This window comes from Cydia splendana, chromosome 1 (assembly GCF_910591565.1).
Source record: "Cydia splendana chromosome 1, ilCydSple1.2, whole genome shotgun sequence".
NCBI classification, from domain to species: Eukaryota; Metazoa; Arthropoda; class Insecta; order Lepidoptera; family Tortricidae; genus Cydia; species Cydia splendana.
In genome coordinates this window covers 3,953,229-3,973,127 of record NC_085960.1, presented here as the reverse complement: position 1 = coordinate 3,973,127, position 19,899 = coordinate 3,953,229, and the positions used below count along the sequence as shown (strand labels likewise).

The 19,899-nt window shown below is 40.3% G+C and overlaps 1 protein-coding gene across 1 annotated transcript in view; it reads left to right on the top strand.

Annotated features, from left to right (window-relative positions):
- Nucleotides 1–19,899, top strand: part of LOC134789725 (uncharacterized) — a 59,204-nt gene that overhangs the window by 1,167 nt on the left and 38,138 nt on the right. Inside the window, exons 2-4 of the mRNA XM_063760361.1 lie at nt 15,417–15,555; nt 18,349–18,999; nt 19,391–19,534. Coding sequence (XP_063616431.1) covers nt 15,451–15,555; nt 18,349–18,999; nt 19,391–19,534 — 900 coding nt within the window. The 5' untranslated portion in view covers nt 15,417–15,450. The remainder of the gene's footprint in view (nt 1–15,416; nt 15,556–18,348; nt 19,000–19,390; nt 19,535–19,899) is intronic.

The following is a 19,899-nucleotide window of genomic DNA, read 5'->3' as shown; positions in this document are numbered from 1 at the left end:
CTAAGATTAAGATTGCCACAAAGCCAATGTTTAAATAACAATTTTAGTCCGAGGTTGGTTTTAATTGCCAGAGGTTTCGTAATTACCGTAATAGTCTTTGGTTACCAAGCAAGCCATCAGTTGATTGCCTAGCTAGATGGTTTAGTAGGTAGGTATATGTTTAAAATCTGTATAATTACTCTATCTACATAAGGTATGAGTACTCATTAAGATGATGGTTTGCTGTGGGTCAATGGAATAGGTATTAAAACATTATTTACTGTTTATGTCAGCCTGGGACTAGGACTTTATTTGTTTTGTTTGTATTTAATGTAAACACATTACCATATGAATACTGGCCGGCCAGTGTAATAATAAGGTACTTTCCTACTAGTCAAATCAGTATTTTTTTTTAGATTTGTCATAATGATATGCCAATATGGAATTTATATATTCACTCACAGTCACTGTCAAGAAAGAAGGTGGTTTTCTGTGCTGTCAAGTAACCTACTTTATTTAGTTCTATCCAATTTATTTAATAGAAATTATGCCAGAAATTAACTGCTGTCTATGTTTTTCTAATAATTATCTAGGTAGTGCTTTATTTCATGCATGGTGTGAAATAACTTATTTTAAATACAGGAAACATCCATATTCAAAATTTATGGATTGTTCCAGTAACTGCAGAATTTAGATTTTGAATTGAGAATTATAGTTTTGTTTTTACCCCATGCCAACATCGATGATTAAGACAAGCTAAGCGAGAATAATCCCATCCAATAAAAATTTATTTATAGTTTTAACAGTTAGGAAAGAGAAGAGTTGTGGAATGTATTAGGCCCCATACGTTCCACGACTCTTCTCTTGCCGAACAGACTCTACTTATTAATATAAATAAATTGTTATTACATTTTAAGTGTAGTAAAAGTGTCATATTTTCATCTGCAGAAGATTTCCTGTATAGGATATCACTGTGATACATGATGTGTGTGTGATAGTTCCTACTTATATTAACCCTTCCATTCAACCATACATGGAGTGAATCGACTTACACAGAATTTGTATTAATTTCTTGGAAGTGCTAGCATGTTCCGGGAGTTAAAAAGGTTAAAATTATAAATTAATAAATTGCAAATGTTATACATGATTAAATCCCGTTTTAATATATGTATAATAATGGGTAAAAATCGTGAAAGTTAAAAGTGTTAAGTGGTAATAGGTATTTATAAAAGATTTAATCTTTCGAAATTATTCAGGATTCTCTTTGTTTTGGACAAGTTTTGGAATGATAAGCCAAACAAGGTGTAAGCCAAAACATGTTTGAATAATCTTGCTTAAACACTTTATATAATTCAGTTAACACAAACATTTCCTTGGGAGTTGAAGGTGGTTCAATAACTTTGAGAGGGAAATTATGAGTTACACACAATAGTGAGTTATGGTGTAGAAACTGTTGTAGTTATAAATATCAAATACCCACTTGATTCTGTTTAAACCTCAATACTTATGTACGAAATAGAGAGCTCTCCCATAGAAAACAATATCTGATGAGCTACATTTTTGACACACCTAATTCTTTTTGTGACTTCGATGAAGGTCCCATAATATTCCTTCTTAGATACCTAACCTACATGAAAAACCAAGAATAAGTGGGCATCTTGATCGTTTTCTCCCAGATATATCCCAGGGTAATCAGGGTTCTCAAGGGTCAGCAACGCATAAGTGGCTCTTCCGATGTTGCCATGGGCGACGGTGACCGCTTCCCGTCAGGCGGCTACAGTGGCGTAGCTAGGCGTGGGTGAAGTGGGCCGTCGCCCACGGCCTCGCGCTCCAAGGGGGGCCTCGCGCGAGGCCCCTTCGGGCACAGTGAAACAAAAGAGCTTCGCAGATGCGATTTCGCCCGCGGCTAGACTAATAGTTCACGCTACGCCACTGGGCGGCTAGTCTGCTCGTTTGTTGTCTATCAAACGCAAAATATGGCTAAGGATTTAAAAAAACATCTTGTAAGAATTCTCCATCTTGAATTATGTAGGTCATCATCATCATCATCTCAGCCATAAGACGTCCACTGCTGAACATAGGCCTCCCCCTTGGACCTCCATTCGTACCGGTTGGAAGCGACCCGCATCCAGCGTCCTCCGGCGACCTTAACAAGGTCGTCTGTCTATCTTGTGGGTGGACGTCCTACGCTGCGCTTGGTAGTCCGTGGTCTCCACTCGAGCACTTTTAGACCCCATCGGCAATGTGGCCCACCCATTGCCACTTCAGCTTGCTAATCCGGTGGGCTATGCCGGTGACTTTAGTTCGTCTACGGATCTCCTCATTTCTGATTCGATCACGCAGAGAAACTCCGAGCATAGCCCTCTCCATAGCTCGTTGAGCGACTTTGAGTTTTGAGATGAGGCCGATAGTGAAAGACCACGTTTTGGAGCCGTAAGTAATCACTGGTAACACACATTGATTAAAGACTTTCGTCTTGAGGCACTGAGGTATGTCGGACGAAAAGACATTACGTAGTTTCCCGAACGCTGCCCGAGTTGGATTCGGCGGTTGACCTCTTTCTCGAAGTTGGACCTACCTAAGTGGACTACTTGTCCTATAGTTCGTTTTTACAAGCTTTTATTTAGTTTCACCAGTCCCGTTGTCTGTAATCAAATCTTGCAAGTTAAATTTGATCCACTTCCCGGTTTCCGATTGAGCTGAAATTTTGCATGCATGTATAAATGGGATGACAATGCAATATTATGGTACCATCGAGCTGATCTGAAGATGGAGACAGGAGGTGGCTATAGGAACTCTGTGATGAAACAACGCAACCTAATTTTGTTAGGGGTTTTTAGAATTGTCTCGATGAGTATTCGTTGTCTGTCGTAAGAAAAGTACAGTCAGTGATAAAAGCTTGTACCAAAAATGAAATTTTTGCTAAAAACTTATTTTTAGCATTAGAAAGAACTTGAAAGAAGGTAAGCGATCTTGACATGTCTTTTAATTGAAAAACGCTTTTTAAAAATCAATAACTATTATTTATGAAAGCAGAAGAATATAAACTTGGAGCCGCCATTAACAGGCGTTCCCCTCTGTCGAAAATAGGCGGCCAATGGTCAACCTCATGTCAACCGTATGTATGGACTGACGTTTATCTGACATGACGTACCTATACATTTGATGTGCCCCTCCCCCGCAAAAAACGGCAGACTATTTTGTACCGAAAATTTTAGACATGGCGTCTCCGTTCGTTATATCCTCTAAGAATATAAATGATCGTATTAGATTCATAATTGTTACATATTTAACACTTTAAACTCTCGCGTTTTGTACACATATTTAATTACACAAACGGGTCTACCGCGATATAATTTCATTGTGTATAATTTCATTTCACCGGCTGTGGTCATGGAAAGACTGACGTCCCAACAAATGTCAACGGAGATATTAATAAAACACCACTAAACTACCCGAAATTAGTTTATAAAAATGTTCGGGGTAGACAAAGAAATTGCAGCTACCCGTTAAAGTTTAATGTTTATTGTCCACGGCACGACACGCAACACTCACAGTATCCGTACACTGGTCCGAAGATATATCCGCTGGTTTCAACATTTGAATCACTGGTCCCCAAGTAGACGATAATTTGTACCCGTCCTCACGACTGAAATTTTTAGGGTGTTTTTTAATTTTAATCGCCTCTCTCACGATCCGCGGATAATAGTGTCGCTAGTACTGACCCCGCCCGACGTTGCTTAACTTCGGTCAAAAATCACGTTTGTTGTATGGGAGCCCCACTTAAATCTTTATTTTATTCTGTTTTTAGTATTTGTTGACATAGCGGCAACAGAAATACATCATCGATGAAAATTTCAACTGTCTAGCTATCACGGTTCGTGAGATACAGCCTGGTGACAGACGGACGGACGGACGGACAGACGGACGGACAGCGGAGTCTTAGTAATAGGGTCCCGTTTTACCCTTTGGGTACGGAACCCTAATATAGGTAGATGTACGAGTCAACAACTTCGAGTACCGAGTTCCCAACAGAGACTGGGATGGGCACAACAACATTATGTAGGTACCTATAATAAAAAGAATTCCATAAAATTCCATAAATAAGTACATGATGTTGACAGCAAATTGACTGAGTCATGTGGTTTTGTTTGTTTATACTCTTTTAAGGTTGCAATGGAATATTATATATGTAATGTATTTTGTACCTGACCTACACATATGTTATCGATCGAGTATAACAATTTCTTTACGCGTTGGGGTGAGATTGAAAGGGTTTTTCACGAGGTTTTGAAAAGATTGAAAAGTCGCCCGTAACCCGTAATGCTTCGGCCGACGGACGCTATTTTATTTTGTCTTATCTACCCCTCATGAAAAACCCTTTCAATCTTATCCCAACCCACTATATCTAAAAGTCACGTTCGGATGTCAGCTGCAAAAAGGTAGGATCTGTTCCACAGAATTAAATATACCATAGATGAAGCAAATATCACGATTTGTATTGAAACCAAGCGTGCCGACTTTTTACCACCTACTGTGACGTCACAGCGCAATTTAGTGATGGGAAATCCTTACCGATTCAAAGACACCGATGCCCCTCTGCCCCGCTACGATCTTGCTCATACTCATAGATTTTATATCTGCGGTCTCGCTCGCTCACTCCCCGCTCCCCCGCGAACCACGCCAAAAATCACAAATCGATTGTCATGAATGACATCGATTTTCTGACAGACGAATGATGAAGACAGATGAATGATAAAAACAGACGAATGATCTTCTTCCCAACTTTTCCCTTCAATGAAACTGGTATTTTCAAAATCTATGACTGGATCATGTGGAAAACAAAAATAATGAAAGTTTTTATAACACAATAGAAATTTATAAACATACTAAACGTATAAACATGTAATCGTATATGTTTAAATTACCCTCGTTTTTAAAGGTGTCGTGTAAAATTAGGACATGATTTTTTTTGATCAATAACTACTAAAAAAAATTTTATGTTAATATCATTCATCTGTCCGATCCGATATCGATTAAAATCGTTTATTAGAAGCGATCGGTAGAACGAACAACACTACTCGCTAAATTTGACAGACGAATGATAAACGGCCTGTACCTCGAAGTCGAAGCGATGCGCGACAGTATCGCTAGTTCCGATATTCATCGTCTCTTAACTCACAACGTCAGATCAAACGCTCAAAGCAACCGCGCAATGTAATGTAAATATAGTTTTGTAACGTTAATCTATAGTTACTTAGGTATATTATTGGAATCACAACCTGGAATACTTAAAAAATTGTTTTAAAATAAATTTACGCATAATATCATTAATATCATTTTAAAATTACTTACCTGTGATAGGAAATATGTCCTTGCCCTTGGGTGCTTGCAATTTTTGGGCTGTTGCAGTTAATTACCAGTTACCACGCAACGAGGCATTTTTTAATTTTTTACGGACTACCGGCTGCCACAACTGGCGCGCGTGGAATGTCAATAGCGACGGCCAACCTCGACGCTTGGTCGGGATTCGGACACGCGAAGTAGATGCATTTGCGTCATCTATGGTATATTTAAGTCTGTGATCTGTTCGGTTTAGTCATCTTAGTTTATCTTCATCCTCGCGTTACCCCGGCATTCTGCCACGGCTCATGGCTTCGGCAGACTTCGGCCTGGGGTCCGCTTGGCAACGAATCCCGAGAATTGGCGTAGGCACTACTTTTTACGAAAGCGACTGCCATCTGACCTTCCAACCCAGAGGGTAAACTAGACCTTATTGGGATTAGTCCGGTTTCCTCACGATGTTTTCCTTCACCGAAAAGCGACTGGTAAATACCACATGATATTTTGTACATCTTTATATATAAACGCGAGCGGCTTTGACGGTAGAAACAAATTAAATTGTGCTCAAACAAAAGAGCGTAAAAAAATAACACTTTTGAATCGACAACATATATCCGCAAAATTCGTATTGTCGCGTATTTTGCATTTAAAAGTGAAAAAATTTCGACAAACAATACTAAAGGCTCAATTTGTTGGTTGACATTTGACAGCTAAGCGTTGCGTTTAGAAACTGCAAACATGCTTACAAGTTAGGTTGGTCGTATTTTTTTTAATAAAAAGCAAGACGAATATTACTGTTTATTTGATGACTTTCCGGTATGTATAATGGTTATTATTTGCATTAAGTTTCGTTTCATATGGATATGTATACCGGTATAATTATTACATAAATTTGTTTTTAAGCCAGAACGTGCGATAGTCTGTTACGGCTTTTAAGACGATAGCAACACTGCCTAGACGTCAACGACGGCTGTTATTCGAAAATACTTTATCCGGTACTCCAGACGTGATAAAAACCTGTTAAATAGTGTATTGTGTGTGTTAACAATAAAAAATAGTCACCGAACATAGTGCAAAGTGCAAACGCCATCGTAACGTAACGAGATTTGAACTTCAAAGCGTTCCATGGGTGTATTGTGTTTAGTATAAACATCGGTCTCTCAGTTGTATTTTAATATTTCAGAATGATTCCAAATATTCTTACATGTCAAGGCACTACTAGCTACCTGGAAATGCAAGTGAAAGCAACCTTGAAGCAGCTGTGATAAACTAATAAGTGAGCGAGATGAAAATGACGTTGTTCAAAGAAACTTTGAGTTAAGTGCCAGCTGACTGTAACACACTCTAATTAAGTACATTGCCAGTGTGAAACAGTGCAAAAAGCTACAGTGTATTGTGGACATATTTAATAACTGTGCTTTAGACTATGAATCAAATTTGAGGTGTATCGGTGAATTGGAAAGTCAACTGCATAAAGCTAATAAGTTATCTCCGGAGTCAATGTAAGTTGAATATAAGATTAAATATAATAAGATATATAGATAGTATATATGTCGCAGTCAAAAGTGTGAACTGGTCAAAAGAACTTTTAACCGACAAAAACAGGCAAAACTGCTTTTGACTGAGCATGTTGGTCAAAAGTAGTTATACCTGAAAATCATTGGTTAATAGTAATTGTGTTGTGACTGTTACTATCAGTCAAAAGTACTCGCAGAGATAGGTAGGTTAGGGTTATTTTTTTGCTACGCCCAAAAAACTAAACTGTTCCCAGAGATAGGTAGGTTAGGGTTATTTTTTTTTTGCTACGCCCTAAAAACGAAACTGCTGCCAGAAATAGGTATGATTTTCAGGTAAAACTACTTTTGACCAACATGCTCAGTCAAAGCAGTTTTGCCTGTTTTTGTCGGTTAAAAGTTCTTTGGCCAGTTCACACTTTTGACTGCAACAGGTTGGGCTGGACATATGGCAAGGGAAGGTAAAGATAAGTGGGATAGAGAGGAAGCGGAATGGTATCCTAGAGATGGAAAAAGGAGAGAAGGGAGACCAATAATGAAGTGGTCGGATGACATAAAGAAGCATGCGGGACCTAATTGGATAGGGACGGCAAGGGATAGAGAGCTGTGGAGAGAGCTGGGGGAGGCCTATGCCAAGAAGGCAGACTGAAATAATTATTAAAAAGCAATGACATAAAAATTATTTAATAAAGTTACTAAGGAAAAAATATTGAAACTAATTGATTTAAATGAAATGTGAATTTATTTAAATGTAATATGTGCTGAAATTTAATTTTTTGGTCAATAAAGGCTATTCTATTCTATTCTATTCTAATTTGACAGGTGAAAACAAAAAAATATTAATTCCTGCTAAAATTTCAGAGTCATAGTGAAGCATAGTACATAGTACCAAAACAAGGTTGATTTTTAGGGTTCTGTAGCCAAAGGGTAAAAACGGGACCCCTATTACGAGGACTCCAATATGTTATTAGATCAAAACAAATTATTTTCAGAAAATATTTAATTTAGGCTTAGGGATGGCGAGGCTCCATAAACCTTCAGTAAGTAGTGCATAAGTATCCTTGGAAAAATTCGACCTATGCCGCCGTGGGTGGCCCGGTGGCAGAATGGCACAGGCACCTGCTGCAATAGCAGAGGACGCTGCTTTGATTCCAGCCTAGGGCACTGGAGGCCTTGGTCACTTTTTAGGGTTGCGTACCCATAGGGTAAAAACGGGACCCTATTAAATATTAAGACTCTGCTGTCCGTCTGTCTGTCACCAGGCTGTATCTCAAGATCTCATGAACCGTGATAACTAGATTAACTAGACAGTTTCAATTTTCACAAATGATGTATTTCTGTTGCCGCTATAACAACAAGTACTAAAAACAAATTAAAGAAATATTTAAGCGGGGCCAATGCAATGCTAGGCTGGATATGACTGATGAAATGAGTAAATTTTTATTAATATGTTTTAATATGACATGTTGGTGGCAAACAAGCATACAAGGCTGTTAATGCCGATGGTAAGTGGGAGTTTAGACTAGACCTCTGCTTCTCCAAGGGACTCACATTGCTGACCGAGTAAATTTTTATTAATATGTTTTAATATGACATGTTGGTGGCAAACAAGCATACAAGGCTGTTAATGCCAATGGTAAGTGGGAGTTTAGACTAGACCTCTGCTTCTCCAAGGGACTCACATTGCTGACCGAGTAAATTTTTATTAATATGTTTTAATATGACATGTTGGTGGCAAACAAGCATACAAGGCTGTTAATGCCGATGGTAAGTGGGAGTTTAGACTAGACCTCTGCTTCTCCAAGGGACTCACATTGCTGACCGAGTAAATTTTTATTAATATGTTTTAACATGGCATGTTGGTGGCAAACAAGCATACAACTCATACAAGGCTGTTAATGCCGATGGTAAGTGGGAGTTTAGACTAGACCTCTGATTCTCCAAGGGACTCACATTGTTGACCGAGTAAATTTTTATTAATATGTTTTAATATGACATGTTGGTGGCAAACAAGAATACAAGGCTGTTAATGCCGATGGTAAGTGGGAGTTTAGATTAGACCTCTGCTTCTCCAAGGGACTCACATTGTTGACCGAGTAAATTTTTATTAATATGTTTTAATATGACATGTTGGTGGCAAACAAGAATACAAGGCTGTTAATGCCGATGGTAAGTGGGGGTTTAGACTAGACCTCTGCTTCTCCAAGGGACTCACATTGCTGACCGGTTACAAATCTATTACACTCATACTACCGTACCTGAAGGGTAACTAAAAAACGGGAACCTATTAGCGATTCCGACTCGCACTTGGCCGGTTTTTCTTAGTAGGTATATGACATTTATTTCAGTTTTACTTCATTGTCCGTCTGTCTGTCTGTCTGTCTGTCTGTCACCAGGCTGTATCTTATGAACCGTGATAGGCCTAGGCAGTTGAAATTTTCACAGATGATGTATTTCTGTTACCGCTATAACAACAAATACTAAAAAGTATGGAACCCTTCGTGCGCGAGCACTTGCCCGGTTTGACATTTCAGGCTCCGTCACACAGGCGCGTTTCGCGTGCGGCGCGTGAGCGGGGCGCGCCGCTTTTTCATATAAAACGCTCAGGCCCGGCTCTGAAATCGCGCCGGTGTGACGGAACCTTTATTTCAGTTTACTCCACTGTCCCTCTGTCACCAGGCTGTATCTCATGAACCGTGATAGCTAGACAGTTGAAATTTTCACACATGATGTATTTCTGTTGCCGCTATAACAACAAATATTAAAAAGTGTTCCGTTCTTGATGGGTGAGTCCGACTCGCACTTATTGTGTTTTTTTTTTGTAAACGAATTTAATATTAACGGATAGGCATTAATATTAAAGAATGAAATAGTAGTGATAATTTCCATACTTATACTTTAGTGCCATGAAGGGTAGGTACAAAAGGGTTCCCTCTTTTGAGATTGGAAAGTGGGCTAGGTTATAAATGCGGCCTTCACAGAACCGATCTGCGACCAGAAAAGTGGGTCAGGTTAGAACTGTGATCCTTACAGAACCGAACTGCTACCAGAAAAGCGGATTAGGTTTTTTTAATTACATATTTGTTTTTAGATATAATTATCGGAATAGTAAATTTTTCGAGTTATGATTGTATGTTACGGATTTAAAGTTTTCTGAGATGAGATAGGTTTGTAACCGCCTTGATGAAGGTATGAAGTCTAAAAGTAAATAATTACTTAATTCAAAATGAGTATTACCTATTACTATTATTTATTTTACCCGAGCGAAGCCGGGTTTTCATCTAGTACCTATATAAGTTCCGAAAAACTCATTGGTACGAGCCGGGGCTTGAAGCCGCGACCTCCGGTTTAAAGTCGCACGCTCTTACCGCTAGGCCATAAGGCCACCAGCGCTTCAACAGCAACTACTATAATATTAATATTTAGTTGACTGTAGATCCCTAGAAATTCTAGTAAACCTCTTATCTAATTTGTGATCTTAAACTTCGGCCCAAGCTCATTAATATCGCACATGGCCGACATCTGCCGACCATGTGAATTAATTGCATATTCAATGCAAATACACACAAATACACAAAGAAACTACCTATCAGTTCAGGCAAGTGACTAATTCTACCGTCAACACTTAACTGATATATCTTGAACCTTATTGTAACGATATTAAGACACACTTTCGGTCAGTTCATAGTGTTGCTGTTAGTAACGCAGACGGAACAAAAAAGTCGAAAGTTTTGACGACACGAAAAACTACACAAGCAGACCTTATAACTTAGGTAATAAGATTCATAAATTGTCAGTTACTGTGTTATCTAAGGACTTTTTGACCTTAACGATCATACACCATATCTCATTTAGAATAAGGTCTACATACTGCCGCGTAAATGAATCATGGTTAGTATGAAAAGAGGTGTATGGGTCGTTTCTGTTCCAAAGACAAATGTGTAACATGTTAGGACTTGTTCTGTAAACTCTGGCCTTTGTTCAATATCTAAGGCTATTTATTCGAAAGAGCCTGTTTCCTAGACTTTTAGAAGTAGGCTTTAGGTTACCTATTTTATTAAGCGTTATGGTCCTTAGAAAATTTGCGTAGGCACCTACTGCGCCTAGATTGTGCAATGTCGATATGATATGGTCAATATTGTTAGCGAGAGTAGGGTTGTCATTATGTCATATGAAAAAAACCGGACAAGTGCGAGTCGGACTCGCCCACCGAGGGTTCCGTACTTTTTAGTAGAGTCTGTTCGGAAAGAGTCGTGAAATGTATGGGGGATACATTCCACTTGTTGTTATAGCGGCAACGGCAACAGAAATACATCATCTGTGGAAATTTCAGCTGTCTAGCTATCACGGTTCATGAGATACAGCCTGGTGACAGACAGACGGACGGACAGACAGACAGACACACAGACCGACAGAGGAGTCTTAGTAATACGGTCCCGTTCCGTTTGGGTACACAACCCTGATAAAAAAGTCCAGACATCGTCACCCTAAACATCCTGTCATGTCCTCGGTAATTTCTTCTATTATGTAGGTAACATCTATTAGGTAACAGGATAATGGCAGAAAACCTACCTATTGAGTTAAGTATAGATAGATCCCTAATTACGCCGAAACACCTCGAATTTACTAAAACCAGCAAATAATAGGTGTTCTCGTAATCAAGATAAGCGTGTATTGGAGCAAAAACTGTGAGACCGCCGTCTGGAGCCGGGTAAAAAATAAAACAATAGGGACCGGCCAGGTTATTGATCCGGAGTAAATCTGGCTTGAATACTAGAATTAGGTAACCTTTGGCGGGAAGGCTTAGGTATTCTTCAGCAATATTAGTTCGTAGTCTTAGACTTATAAATTTAATAACTATATTTACAATTGTATTTGAAAATGACATGTACTTAATTTATTTATTACCAATAAAATGATTATGATTATTATGATTAGCTTGATAGCTTCCGTAAAAACGAAAACTGGCGGAACTCGCGACTTATGTGTGGTCAAAAATCGTGGGTCAAACCTCGTTTGCGCTGTATAGAGCAGAAAAAAGAATCTCGAAAAATAAAGCAAAAAGGTGACTGAAAATTTGGTCAGGATCCTTACCATACTTGGTAAGCAATTTTCGTCACCCATGGACACCTGGAACACCAGAAGGTTGCAAGTGCGTTGCCGGATTTAAGATGGGAGTACGCTCTTTTCTTGATTTGAACATCGTATCGGTCCGGAAATGCGGACAGTTCATTCCACAGTTTAGCTGTGCGGGGCAGGAAGTTCAATACAGGGTAGCCAAAAAATAAGAGCATTCCCGTTGCCAGGGAGGTTTTGGGATGAAACTGAGCAACTTTTACTATGGGACCAACCCCGAAATCGCAAAAAAAAAAAATTTTTTTTCGCTATTTGGGGTCCCAATAGCTGCTCAGTATAATCCCAAAACCTCCCTCACAACGGGAATGCACTTATTTTTTGGCCACCGTGTATATGTACCTAATAATAGAATAGAAGCCTCTCGGGTTTATTGATCCAGGCTAAATATTCCTTAAATCTTGAAATAGCACGACCTCATAGTGTACATTTTCATTCTGGAATTCACCACGCTGCTTTAGTAGTACCAAAATATAATGCTTTTAAAATATTGCCATGTCTATTAGGGGTTGAGAGATGTAAGGAATTTTCACCAGGTATCTACGCGGCAGCGGCAGGTATTCGGAAATGTGTTTGATTTGATGTGGTTTTGAATGTTTTGATGAAAGTCTTGGGAAGTAAAATTGCCGCTACAGCGAAAACGCCAAAATATTCTTTTTTTTTTGTAGAATAAGACAAACGCCGAAAATTCTTCTAAATTTTAGCTTTCCAATACCACCACCTTTATATATACCACCAACTGGATTTATTCCGGAAATTGAACCATCGGTCGCTAAAACCGCAGTTTCAGCACGTCCAAATAATTCGGCAATTTATTGGCCGAAACCGAACCATCGGCCGAAAAATGTTTCGAGACTTCGGTCGGGTCGGGCACTACCTCTTAGCACCACTTGCATCATCCCACTAAACCGGGGTTAACCCGTTAAACTGTTAGCCTAATGTCAAATTGTTCTGGTAACCATGGTAACTCCAGGTAGGTATAACCGGTTGACCCCAGGTTAATGGGATGATGCAAGTGGCGCTTAGTGTTAAGTGTATACCCAGCTTTACATCTAGCATAGCAACAAAGCGCGCGAATTAAAACGAGAGCGCACACAGATCATTAGGCGAGTTTTTTATAATGTTCATTTATCATTACCATTAGATATCACTCATTACCGGTTTTGCCCTTTTTTGTCTAACGATGGAACAGGTTTTACTTTACTGGGCATTTAATGCAGTTGAGTAGGTAGTGTATGATTATGTTTAAGACAGTACTAGCGTCTGCCCGGGACTGCGTGGAATGATGATGATTGATGAAAACTATTATAAATAATTATGTCCTTAATATCTCTCTCTTCTTCCTCGCGTTATCCCGGCATTTTGCCACAGCTCATGGGAGCCTGGGGTCCGCTTGACAACTAATCCGAAGAATTGACTTAGGCACTAGTTTTTACGAAAGCGACTGCCATCTGACCTTCCAACCCAGAGGGGAAACTAAGCCTTATTAGGATTAGTCCGGTTTCCTCACAATGTTTTCCTTCACCGAAAAGCGACTGGTAAATATCAAATGATATTTCGTACATAAGTTCCGAAAAACTCATTGGTACAGTCACCAGCAATAATATGTTACTCTTCGAAGGCCCCAAAAATATGTGACACGCTCTTATGGCTCTACAAATAAGATCGTGTCAGATATTTTTGCGGCCTTCGTTGTGTAACATACTATTGCAGGTGACTGTACGAGCCGGGGTTTGAACCCGCGACCTCCGGATTGAAAGTTGCACGCTCTTACCGCTAGACCACCAGCGATACCAAATTAATTCATCTAAATCTGTGTATTACAACGCGCACGTGCACGTCCACGCACACGCATTCGGTGTGAACAAGCTTTAAGAGCGTGTATAATGTATTTCGAAAACTTCGCTTGCTTAAATACTACTCTAACATTCCTTTTCGATAATGTCTTCGATAACGCACTTCCCGTTTTCGTGCAAGTTTAATTACCATTCATATCATATCCATCGGCAATTAATATTGATTAAGAATATTCAGTTCACTCGTACTATAGTTTCCGCGTAAACAAAAGCGCGTCGCGTTGACTCATTGCAATAGGCAGCTTGTGGCGTCAGAGCATGCAACGTTTTTAATTAAATGAATTGTCTGTTGTGGAGTAGGTATTATAGTTTTTACAATACAATACTCTTTATTGAACACCTCACATAGTTTACAATAATGTAATGTATGTGTAATGTTTGTAGTCACGTTTATAATTAGATTTTTATAGTGAATTAAGTTTAAGGTACAACTCTAAATTTTAAAGCGGTCTTATCGCCGGGATCAATTTAGACCTTTCTTGGAATAACGGGATAATGTCCAGTCAGCAGTAGCTGGGCGGAGGACAAGATGTTCGAAATGATCTAAACACACCTTTATAGTTGAGGCAGTAAGAACGTATTTATCAATTTTACCGCTTCGCCGTTTTATGCATTTTTTTGCAGACTGACGCATAAGGCTCATTCTTTAAGCGTGTGTTCCGGCTCCCTGATATAAAAGTCTCAGTGGGAAGGTTTGGCAGCACAGCGTCCTGAGTGGCGTAGGCTGGTGCATGACAAAGTGCGCGATTTCGAGGAGCAACGTAAAGTTGACCTCGACGCTAAACGCACGCCAGCCTGCTTTCATTCACTACCACTACGTGGCTGGTGTTCTCACGTGCCCTCAATGTGCGCGGGTGTTCACCTTAAAGATCGGCTACGTCAGCCATATTCGGCCGCACGAGCGCCGTGCTAACCAGGAGTCGGAGTGGTCGCCTTGGTCGAAATCGGCCGGAAGGATCATCATCATCATAAAAGTCATTCACATAAATCGGAACAGCCAAGATGCGCACAAATATCTGAACAAGTTGTTCCGAGAATTCGTTGATAAAACGCACAAATCGACTTATTCAATTATTATTAGTTTCGTTTCCTCGACAATAACTATAATAGCGTGTGAGAAAAGGATAATACTTTCCTACCACTGATTCTACACTCAGCGAATAACACCGTTTAAATTACTTAGCCTAGCTTTTTTTAGCTTTGAACCTCACGATGTTTTTGAAGTTAAGGAAATAATGGAAAAATATACTGTCTTAGGCGAGTCTAGATCTCGTGACTCCGGGATACCAGCCTCTAGCAACCACTGTTCATGTTATACTATGTATTTGGTCGACACTGTCGACGGCCAATATTTCCACCGTGTCCTTCATATGCGCCTTTATTTCAAAAACATTGTAATATCGGTAGCAGATGTTTCTGATTAAGGTTGGTATTCCATCTGTCCAATATATTGGTCCAATATGTATTTTGTCTCACATTTTGCTTAATGAGAGAGTGAGACGCAATGACATTGGACAAAGAAATTGGACAGGTTGAATACCACCCTAATACAAAATGAATTGAACCTTATTAACGTGTATTTTACCAACAGGATCACGGCCACAATGACTGTGCAGTAGGCGGGCATGCAGCGAGCCGCCGCGGGCGGCGCTCCGCAGCCGCAGCCCTCCGCCGCCGCCCCCGCGCACCCCCGGCGTCTGCACGCGCTCTACCCGGACATTGATGACCAGGTGTGTTTCTTGCACGAAACTATCCTTCCTTTCCTTCCTGGTGTTCACTCTACGCCCCTGCTCCAGGTTTTCTCCCAAATCCATCGATTTCGAGCTTCAAACGCGCTCTACCCGGACATTGATGACCAGGTGTGTTTTTGCACGAAAATATCCTTTCCTTCCAGGTGTTCACTCCACGCCCCTGCTCCAGGTTTTCTCCCAAATCCATCGGTTTTCGAGCTTCAAACGCGCTCTACCCGGACATTGATGACCAGGTGTGTTTTTGCACAAAAGTATCCTTTCCTTCCTGGTGTTCACTCTACCCCCCGCTCCAGGGTTTCTCCCAAATCCATCGGTTTTCGAGCTTCAAACGCGCTCTACCCGGACATCGATGACCAAGTGTGTTTCTTTTTTTTTTTTTTTTTAATCTGATTTTTATAGAGGCTTTGGACACTCTAGGTGAACATGTCAGCCTCATGGGTGCTTTCATAGTTCCCTACTCAAGGGAGAGATCAATAAAGTGGTATACACTGATTGCATTATCAGATAAAGGTTCTGCCAACCAACAATTGATCTGTCCATTGTGCATGGAACCGAAACTACCAAAAATTCTTTTTCTCAAATCCGAATTCCGGACGCAGTCCAACAACACGTGAGACAAGTCATCAGTCCTCTGACAGACTAGACACAGAGGTGACGGTTTAACACCCATCATGCACAGAAACTTATTTGTAGGGATGTGTCCGGACCGGACTCGGAAAGCTGAGACTAACACTTTTCTTGCGAGATTGGCAGAATCAAACCAGGGCATCCACAAGGGTCTAGCTTGGATTGTTCTGTACCAGATTCCTACACCCCTTGATAAAGCTTGTTCTCCAAAATGGTATTCCCATTTTTGTAAACATCTTTTTTTAATTCTGGGAATTATTTCACATGGATATGGTATAGAATCTAATACAGAGCCATCCATTACAGCGGTTTTAGCAAGCTTATCTACTGCCTCGTTTCCTGCTAACCCTACGTGGGAAGGAATCCACTGTAATTTGACAACCTTATCATTACAAATAAACTCATGAATTAACTGGAGAGCTTCATACGCAATAGGCATGCCAAGTGTGTTTCTTACACGAAACTATCCTTTCCTTCCAGGTGTTCACTCTACGCCCCTGCTCCAGGTTTTCTCCCAAATCCATCGGTTATCGAGCTTCAAAATTGTTGACGTAGTTTCATATGACAGGTGGATCTAAGTGAGCCTCGAGAGAGCAGCGTATCACAGCCCCAATCAAAATTGAACCATATTACCGTGCAACACAGGTTACACAGGAGACTAGTAATTCTAGAAAAAGTGGTCTGAAACCCAAGATTTAGGTATTATTAACGCGTCGACATATTAAATATTGTCATATAACTCCCGTTGCAATTGTGTAGCTCACTCAGTGAATCTTTTTGGTCGTAGAGCACAGTTTGCTGTGTACGTTCGTGATTTATCTACTGTAGATGTATCATAAAATGACATAACGATAAGTGACAAACAGATTTAAGATGTCCATTCATTTTATAGCTAAACTGCCTTAAACCTATTCTTAAGACCATTGAGTAATAGCACTAATAGCTGGTTTTTGCGAGATATAGTTTACATCAGGTAAAGTGTACGTGAGGAAAATATATGTCGTTAATTCGGGGAAATCCGACGCATATGTCTTCATGTGTGTGTCTGTGTGTACCAGAGACAAGTTATAGTATATTCTTTATAGACTGTAGACTCTGCGTGCAAAGTTGCAATTTAAACAGTTCTAAATATTGTATTTGCGTGCCGCATTATGTATTACGCTAAGTAATGCAGCACGGGGCCGCATCCGATTTCATGTTTTAAATAGGAAAAGAAAACGGGCTGACTAAAATATTGATCTTGTTTAAAAATAATCAATAATCATTGCCTATGCCAATAACAAATTGTGTATGGAGAATAAACCGCTAAATATTCTTCTTAAGCAACGTTTAAGGCCCAATATAATTATATAAAAAACAACTTTGTATGAGATAAAATTTCGGGGAGCATAGGTCAGTTTTTGCAAACATTGAGAAAGCTGAGACCTAAAATTAATTTAATGTTAGTATGGCTCACACCCGTCACACCAATTCTTTCGTATTAATTTGTATAAGGTTGACAGTCTTAATTAACTTGTCTTTGGTGTAGTATGACGCATACATATGGCGTCAGATATCGACTGCTCGGATGCTACTGCTCTAATATATTAGGTATAATATTACACTCGAGCAATAAAAGTTTAGATAATGACGTTAAGTCAGCCTTTTGGAATTTCGTTTCATAATAGAAATATTTTTAATGTGATTATGTATCTACATATAATATGCTTTATTCAAACAATGAATAAGTTAAAACTATGTGTTACGCTAACATAGTACGAGAGATAAGTTTTAACATTAGTAATTCTGAAATATAAATTGCTGCAGGAACACAGAAAATTTAATATTAAACCCTTTGTACGCTAATAATTTATAACTTTAATAATGCAATTAGGCATAAATGTAAATGTTGCCTGTTCCCTAGCCATAATCATTCATCGCCATTAAAATAATTCACAAAAGTGATCACACACTTGCGTGGTTGCCCACATGTTCGTGCAGTGGGATTATCCCAGGATTATCCCAAATTCTGCGTCAATCTTCTTTATATTCTCGTAGTGTTAACGTACACAAACTACTTTTTTAAAGCGTAAATGGGCGCGCCACATTGTTGCCAACACCTGCCATAGCTCTCAAAGTAATCCATCCTCTTTCTACTTGTTCCAGATACCCGCCTCAGTGATCAGTAGCGTGGGCACAGTGAGCCTATCCCAGGCCTCCTGCCCAACCTCCATCACCATGGCCAACCCCACCAACCCCGGCACCGCCAGCAGCGGCCAGGCCCAACCGGCCCAGGCCTCTCGCCTCCCCAAGAAACGGAAGTTCGACCCTTCAGAACTCGAAGAAATGGAGAGGACTTGCACGAATAATGTCAACAACGTTGTCGTCTCCGCTCCGCAGGAGTACCATCCGCAGATATACCCTCCACCTATGCAGCCTTCGCCAATCCAACCGTCACCGCCACAAGACATGAAGTTCTCTCTTTATCCAAACATCGACCTATCCGAATGGAGAGATCATAGAGTGTTAGCCAAGCAGCATAGACTTTATATCCCAGGAGTTATAAGACAGGCGGAAGGCTGCAAGGTTGTTGTGGAACTCGACGGTCAGGAGCAAAGCCCGATCGTCTACAACGACATTTTCGGGGCCAACAAATACGATGTGATCAGTGACGCGAGCCCGTTACTCAACCATCTGCTGATAGGGTCGCCATGTGTGGTGAGGACCACGGATCCGAGCCGGGAGAGTGTGCAAAACGTTTTTGTGGAAGGACTTGTTGTGGAAGTGCTTAGTTCGCCGATTAGGATAAGAGTTAAGGTAAGTGATATCTTACACAGTGTATGCAACGGATGTCACACAGAAGAATGTTACTAAGCCGCCTCTTGTTAGAAAATGCTTTAAATATCCTGGAATGCAAAATTTACATATCTAAAATCAGCTTTTTGGTTCCTGGGAACAGAGGCTATATCTCGTCTTAATTTGACACCCTGTCTAACATGAAAGGATCAGCAGAAAGTAGTAAATTTGTCCATACTTAAATAAGAATCTTGGGGAACATCACATTTTTCGGGCCCCTTTGAAATTTTTGTTGTAAAAGATGACGAAAGATTATCTTTAAAAAGAAGCTTTCCACACCCCCTGTTGGTGCTCTCTGTATCCGAAATCCTGTCATAGACATTCAACTAAATATGATGGTGTTGTTCCTCAGCAGGTAGACGGTATTTGCAAGGAATCCGTGGAAGTAAAGCGAGCAGACATCCGCCTGCTGCAGCCTCCTTGGGCCGACGAGCTCGAGGACGCTGGCTCACACGCTGCCACCATGCACTCGCAGCGGGTGATGGTGCCCATGCAGGTAACACCGTTTTAACTTTCTTTGTCTAGCTATTCAGCCAGTAGACATTACCTATACTACAACCCTACGGCTGCAACCGTGCAAGACATCCGCCTGCTATAGCTTCCTTAGGCAGACGAGCATGCAGTACTAAAGTATAAAGTTTCTCTCGCTCAATGGTGGCTTTTAGCTAGGTAAGTACTCTAGTTGTTTGTATGGTGACTTTTAGCTAGGTACTCTAGTTGGTTGTCACGTCGTTATCACTGTGTAAAAAGTAACAGTGGTCCGGCCTTTGACGTGTACCGAGCTACTAACAATGGCGATGACTCGCGTATGCAGCTCGGGTGCGCGACGTCCACATGCATTGACATTAGGATTTTCAACAT